At 43.1% G+C, this 7,330-nt stretch overlaps 1 protein-coding gene across 1 annotated transcript in view; it reads right to left on the bottom strand.

Annotated features, from left to right (window-relative positions):
• Positions 1 to 2,235: 2,235 nt before the first annotated feature.
• Positions 2,236 to 7,330, bottom strand: part of LOC137539151 (thyrotropin-releasing hormone receptor-like) — a 92,107-nt gene continuing 87,012 nt past the window's right edge. Inside the window, exon 4 of the mRNA XM_068261649.1 lies at positions 2,236 to 4,431. Coding sequence (XP_068117750.1) covers positions 4,027 to 4,431 — 405 coding nt within the window. The 3' untranslated portion in view covers positions 2,236 to 4,026. The remainder of the gene's footprint in view (positions 4,432 to 7,330) is intronic.

Raw genomic sequence — 7,330 nt, 5'->3', positions numbered from 1 at the left:
AACCTCTGGAGCCTTCCCCCTACTGGCATAAGTATATAACTACTTTTAAAATAAAATAAAAAACAAAGTTACAGGCTTACTTTGAAGGGAATCTGAAGCATACGTAAATAAAAAAAAAGTTTCCCAAGGATATGGAAGGTTCTGGGTCCTATAGAGCCTTCCCATTCCTCCTATAGTCCCCTCGTTCCCCTACAGGCTCCACCTGCACATGCGAAGTACAGAGCCGCACACCTTCAGAAGCCTGAGTGCTACTGAAGACTGGCAAAGTCTCCAGGGAGGATTTAAACTGAGAAGACTGTGGTGGACTGAGGGGACCCATTATAGGGTATTATAGGACCCAGAGCCTTTCCTCTCCTTAGCTAAGTATCTGTTTTAATTTTAACTTCTTATTCTCTTTAAAGCCCTAGTTGAACCTTTTTCTGTAAATGAGAGTACATTTGTATTATTTAGCAAGGCACAATGATTTGTGTACATTTTGTGTCTACATTTAAAAAACAAAACCCTGGCTTATTGGGTCCTGTAGCTTACTTTCCTGTTGGGATGACAGACCTGTTTGACTCTGGAGAAGGCTGCAGGCACATGTCCCTGTTATCCCAAAATCACTCTCCCAGGAAGTAGTCAGAAAGGAACTGGGAGGGATCAGCAGTCAGTCTTTCCCTGCTAACACACATCACCTCTCCCACCCCCTCCCTCTGCTGAGAGATTAACTATTTGTGATTAGCACTGCAGCTACAGTGAGGGTCTCAAAATGACAACAATGTACTGAGCAGCAGTACTACTGACCCCAAACAGCTAACTTTTCAGCATCATAAGGAATAGCTCAATAGGCACAGGTACTCTTTAAAGAGACAATTCAGTCTAAAATAAACATTGCATGTATCCCCTTCTCATAAAACATTATAATGACAGATCTTTTCTTTTCCCCTTGAGCTCTTTGTGTTACCATTTCTTGTTCCCTTTACCCTCCAGGTCACCTTATGCTAGCCAGGTACACACTATACAATCTGACCGTAAAACCTCTATCCCAATCTAACCACATCTATCTATGTAAGTTTTTGCACACTAATATTCTTTCCAATCGACGAATAATTAAAATACGTTTTGGTTGTCTGTTGGTCTCATACTGCACAAGCACAGGACGGTGGCTTGAGCAAGGATGGACGCGGCCAGGGCTGCGCAGGCGCAGTGGCCCGCCGAAGCGAAACTGCCTCACTGCGGGGGCCTGGAGGATCGGCTTGTCCCGGCTCAGGCTCTGTTCCAGAAACCAGTTGCAAACTAATGTTGTATTCCAATGTAATAAATGGAAGTGCTGTGAATCTGGATGCTAATATTTAGAAGTATTGGCTGCTGGGCCCTAGGGATTTGGGGCTTATAGTCACTGTAATGTCACCCTGAACATTACAATATAACTTGGACAATATAACTGTATACTGAGCATATAATGATAATCTACATAATCAGCATTTACCTACATGGAAAGCTACATGTAAAAATGTTTTAAATTTATTTTTTTTCACTTTTTGTTTAAAAACTGTTGCTATTGCAGTGTGAGGAGGAAGTCTCCTCAGTGTCAAGAGGAAATCCCTCCCTTTTCACTTTTATTGTTCCTTAATTGTGATAGACAACCTCATATAGAACAGAAATACTTAGGAGCTTGGCTAATTTTTACTTACAGCTCCAGGCATCATAACCCGCATGGTGTTTGGCTGCCAGACATGAGGCTACACTGAAGAGGAGTGAGGAGGACCTGTCTGTCCTGACGTTGGAAACAGGTAATGTATAATGCTCCGTTGCCACTGCTCTGCATTTAACACTGTATTTGCTCACAAGAGTGGGCCCCCTTAGTTTTGCCGCTCTACCTAATCGAAGGTCGAAAGGGGTGGAGGTGGGACATAAAATAAAGGCTCACCGAAATAAGGGCGCACAGTAACGTTGTTAATAAAATATCGTTATTAAATACTGATATGTTACTAAAAAAACGTAATATATCAATATGAAATAGCGATATTTTACTATGGCCAAACCTAACCCTACTCTCACACAGAACCCTCCCCCCCGCCGCCTAACCCTAACTGCCCCCACTGCCTAAAGCTAACCCCTCACCCGCACAAACTACCTACCTAGTTCCTATAACTCCCCACCCGCACAAACTACCTACCTTATCCCTAAAACTAACCCCTCCCACCGCACACACTACCTAGCTAACACTGCAACCCCTCCCCACTCCCCCCAGCAGCCGTGGTGTTAAAAAAGTTAAAAAAAGGTGAAATATGCACGGCAGAATATCGCCATTTGGGTGCCCGGGATGACCCAATATATAGCATAACGCAGTATTAGCTCCGCAATATAACGGGCACCCAAATTTCTGCTCTGGCACCCAATGACTGCTATATTGTATTGGAGCCTATGGTGGCACCCATTTAGTCCACTTGCTGCATGCACCCTTTATTCCTGCTCTAGCTCGGACTGAAGGGCCCTTATATACTGTGACTTGTAAGGAGGGGGTGATGCGGCTGGGAGATCTTTGCTGGAGGGCCCAGAACATCATAGTTGCGACCCAGCTTCCAACTCTGGAAATGCTGAAAATGTAGACATGTAGCTTTTGTCTGTAGATACCATGTGATCAGAGCAGTCATCAGAGGGGTACATTTAGTATTCCAGTACCTGACCCCAGGGAAAGAGGAGGGGATGCAAAATGTTCAATTTTATGGAGCACCCAAGTGGGTGAGGGGGCCTGCTTCTAATCGCTGCTCCATTTACCGAATATTGCCCAAGATTCACGTCTGGGTTAATTTAAGGTACACCGGAGTCATATATTTCCTAAACTTAACTAATGCTTAAAGAGGAACTGTAACCAAAGGTGGAAACTTCATCCCAATCAGTAGCTGATACCCCATTCTAAATCATGTTGGGTGTCCTCCAATGTCGCTGGCCTTCCCTTTCACGCTACATCAGGAGACTAGTGCTGAGTCATCTCCTAATCTGAATTCTTTCAGTTGACATACCAATATTTTAAAGGACATCCGAGGTGAAAATAAACTGATGATATGAACAATTGTATCTATCCTCCTTCTCCTAAAAATGCCTTTTTTTTAGATATCCCACGGTGTTATTTTATATTTCAATCTAGTTTTTAAGTTTTTATTGTTTCATTGTATCTGCTCAATAACCCCTTCATTGAAGTATGCTAGAGCTCAAATCTATGAACTATTGAGAACTGTTGACTCTTTTTTTATCTCATTCCTGCTCTCAGAAGCCATTTTCTGCCAGGATTGTGTTTCATGGTTGTAATGCCTTATCAGTGAGGGTTATGCTATAGTCCAACCCAGTCCCGACTCAGACAGAAACTGTCACTTGCATACCTGATGTTTAAGTTTTTCAGGCAGAGAAAGAAATAAAAGGAGCGCAGCATAGTCATTTGTGTGCTTGGCACTGTACCTACACATGTCTATCTCATCATGTCACATGTCAACTCGGTTGTCCTTTAGCCCTAAAGGCCCATACACACGTCGGATTTTTTTAAAATTCGTTCAGTCGTCCGGACATCAAATCGGGCGTGTGTACAGTCCGTCGTTCAGGTGATAAAACTGGTCTTAAGCAATCCGACGTGTGTATGGGCCTTAATGCTAGTTTATTGCCTTATTGATCAAAACTCATACAATTACACTATAAATATATGACGCAGGCTCATTTAAGGAGAATAAGAGAAATTTGGAAGCAGGCAGGTACAAGCATGTTATCCGCGAGAGTAAGAGAACAGAAGGCCAGCTACATTGTTTTTGTTTGTGTGATTCTAGCATCTAACTCCTGGATAAAGTTACCAAGCCATCCAGATAATCTGTTATCCATCGTAGGATTATACATGTTGCCAAGATTCCCCTGGGTTTATGTGTCTTGGCAAAGCTGCAGGATCCTGGCTTGGGTCCTGGGCATATGCTGCTTTGTTTTCATGCCATTAGGAATGTAATGATAGATCCGTGAATATCTGCACCTCTTTTAGATAACTAGACTAGGGTACCAGATGACTTACACCACACTATAGTACAGTTCCCCCTCTATCCCGACTTTTTCAGTTTGCTTTGGCACCACAGTTGGGTTGTCGGGCGGTGGCTTTTCCTTCTTCTCTACTCTGGTGTTGGCATTGTCCCTCACCATGCTGTAGCTGGTGGTGGTCATGTACATGCTCCTCCTCTGTGTGTCCACCTGGCCACACTTGCAAAGCCTCTTGAAGGCTGCACGAAACTTCTGCGACATGAGGTTGTATATGACGGGGTTGATGGCACTGTTGGCGTAGACACACACTCGACAGAACAGAATGAACCAAGGATCAAGGTAAGGGTTTTCCATGAACGAGTTGACCAAAACCAACGTCCGATAAGGCATCCAAAGGAGGGCAAAGAGGACAACAACCACAGCCAACATCTTGGTGACCTGTAAAACAGGAAACAAAATGGGCCAATCAGAGGTAAGGGAAAGTTATTTTTGCTATGATGTGAATTAGATATTCTATACTTTAAAAGAACTACATTTTTAACCACTTAAGCCCGAAGGGTTGAAATTTTTTTACATCCGAGCAACTTTCACCCCCCATTCATTTGCCAATAACTTTATCACTACTCATCACAATTAATTGATCTATATCTTGTTTTTTCCGCCACCAATTAGGCTTTCTGTGGGTGGTACATTTTGCTAAGAGCCACTTTACTGTAAATGCATTTTAACAGGAAGAATAAGAAAAAAATGGAAAAAATTCATTATTTCTCAGTTTTCAGCCATTATAGTTTTAAAATAATACATGCCTCCATAATTAAAACTCATGTATTGTATTTGCCCATATGCCCCGGGTATTTCACCATTAAAATTATATCCCTATCACACTGTATGGCGACAATATTTTATTTGGAAATAAAGGTGCATTTTTTCCGTTTTGCGTCCATCACTGTTTAGAAGCCCATAATTTATTAAATAATATTGATATACTCCTTTGACATGCATATTTAAAAAGTTCAGACCCTTAGGTAACTATTTATGTTTTTTGTTTTTTTTTTATTATTGTAATTTTTTTTTTTTTTTAAATTTAAACTTGTATGTGGGTATTTTTTGGTGTGGGAGGTAAACAGGTTTTTTTTTTTAATATATTTATATGTTTATTTTTAAAACTGTTTTTTTTTTGGGTGTAATTTGCTATTTGGCCACAAGATGGCCAGAATCAAAAAGTCCTGGGAGCGATCGATCTCGCTCCCAGGCAGAAGAAAGGAGCCCAGAGCTCAGAAAAGCCGCAGCGTCTGAAGAGACGCTGTCGGCTTTTCTCCGGGGGGGTCCGATCAGCGAAAGGGATTTATAATCCCTTTCACTGATCGGTGGGCTAGCGGCCAGCAGCGGGGGCGCGCACGGGGGGGCCCGCGGGAGCGCGCGCGACCCGCGGGAGTGCGCGCAGCCCAACTGGACGAGAAATCTCGTCCAGTTGGGCTTAAGTGGTTAAGTTATACAAAGATGCTGATTCCTGGTCATAGTAAAATATAATTTTGGATAGTGTGTAGAGAACTATATTTCCTCCAGTTTTCTCTACTCATATTAGGAAGATTTTACTTAAAGGACCAGAAAAAGTAGGCAGTTAAAATCTGACAGAACTGACAGGTTTTGGGTCAGTCCATATCCTTATGGGAGATTCTCAGGGTTTTCTTAGTTTTCACCAGCATTTCCTGAACAGCAGTGTAACTGCCAAAATAGTAAGATGCCAGCCAGCCTCTCTACTCACTTGCACACTATTTTGTCAGTTAGACTTTGAAACTGCTGTTTAAGAAAAGCTGTTGAAAACAAGGAAAACCCTGAGAATCCCCCATGAGGAGATGGACTGGCCCAAAACCTGTCTGTTCTGTCAGATTTTAACTGCCTACTTTTTTCTGTGGACCTCTATGAATTTAATATGAACACTGGTCAGTCCTGTGCTTTTCTAACTATTAAGATCTTACTTTGAACACAGCTACGAAGACCTGCACTTCCTTTTTGCTGAGACTGTGCTTTGCTCTGAGATTCGCTAGCCAGGACAGCACAGTCTGTGCCCGCCCACTCTTAAGCTGTGCAAATTCTCGCTTGTGTCTTTACACGTCTAGAGAAGATGCTCAGGTCATTTTGATAGTGCAATCCCCCCGCCAATCACTGCATGAGAAATAGGGTTGCTGCCAGATCACATGACCTGAACTTCTTGTTGAGAACGTTTTGTTGAGATTAAAAGGTAACCTGAAGACAAACTAAATTAAAAAAAAAGATACTTACCTCAGTAGCCTCTGGATAATCCAGAAAAGTCTGAAGCAGGGGCGTAGCAATAGGGGGTGCAGAGGTTGCAACCGCATTGGGGCCCTTCCTCAACTACAGTTTGAGCTCTCTATTGGTCCTGTGCTCATAATAATCACTTCTATAGATGCTATGAATAGTAGTAATCATTAAACTGTTCCCCATCCCCTTCTTGCACCTCTGACACTGTAGCTGCCATTGGCAGGTTTTGGTGCACCATATCAATTTTTATGTATAGAGTGCTTGGGGGCCCCAATGTAAAACTTGCATCAGGGCCCACAGCTCCTTAGCTACGCCACTGGTCTGAAGTGTGACTGGATTAGCCTCAAGCTTGTTTCAGGTGGGTGATTTAGACACTACTTCAGCCAAAAAGATCAGCAGGGCAGCCAGGCAACTGGTATTGTTTAACCGGATATGGCAGCCTCCATATCACTCTCACTTCAGGATCACTGAGTTATTTTAAGCAATAGTATGACAACCCTTTTAAGACGGCAATTGACATAGCCTACAGCATTTTTTTTTGTTCCGTCTATGCTAGCCAGCACCTTTGTTATTTCACAAACACGTGATTGTGTGCGCTTGTGTGTGCATGAGGTATCATTTCATAGGCAAACGCAGGGGGGGATTACAGCTGCCCAGAATCCCCCTCCCCCCCAGACCAGGGCTGGTGTCTGGGGACAGCACAAGTTGAGACACCAGAATATCTGCCGGCAATCTGCAGCTCACAGCACTGCCCCATTTCTTTCCCTGCTACAGTTGACTTTGGATGGAACAGCAGCAGTGTGTGTACAGAGCATGGAGCATCTCTGGGGAACTTAACAATCAGGTATAAGCACAGCCCTGTGCCCTGCTTTGTGAATGCTTCACTTTCCTCTTCATTAGCAATGTCGGCTGTCCTCATTATTATCTGTATCCAAACTGCTCCTGATTGATTCCATTGTCGATCGGGAGCAGATTGGACATTTAGGAAATAATCGTCGGATCCTGTCAGTCAAACGGGAAATTGCATTGTGTGTACCCAGCATGATGTCCTACC

The sequence above is a fragment of the Hyperolius riggenbachi genome, chromosome 11, assembly GCF_040937935.1.
Source record: "Hyperolius riggenbachi isolate aHypRig1 chromosome 11, aHypRig1.pri, whole genome shotgun sequence".
NCBI lineage: Eukaryota > Metazoa > Chordata > Amphibia > Anura > Hyperoliidae > Hyperolius > Hyperolius riggenbachi.
The sequence above is the reverse complement of the archived record's forward strand: the minus strand, read 5'-3'. Positions and strand labels throughout refer to the sequence as shown.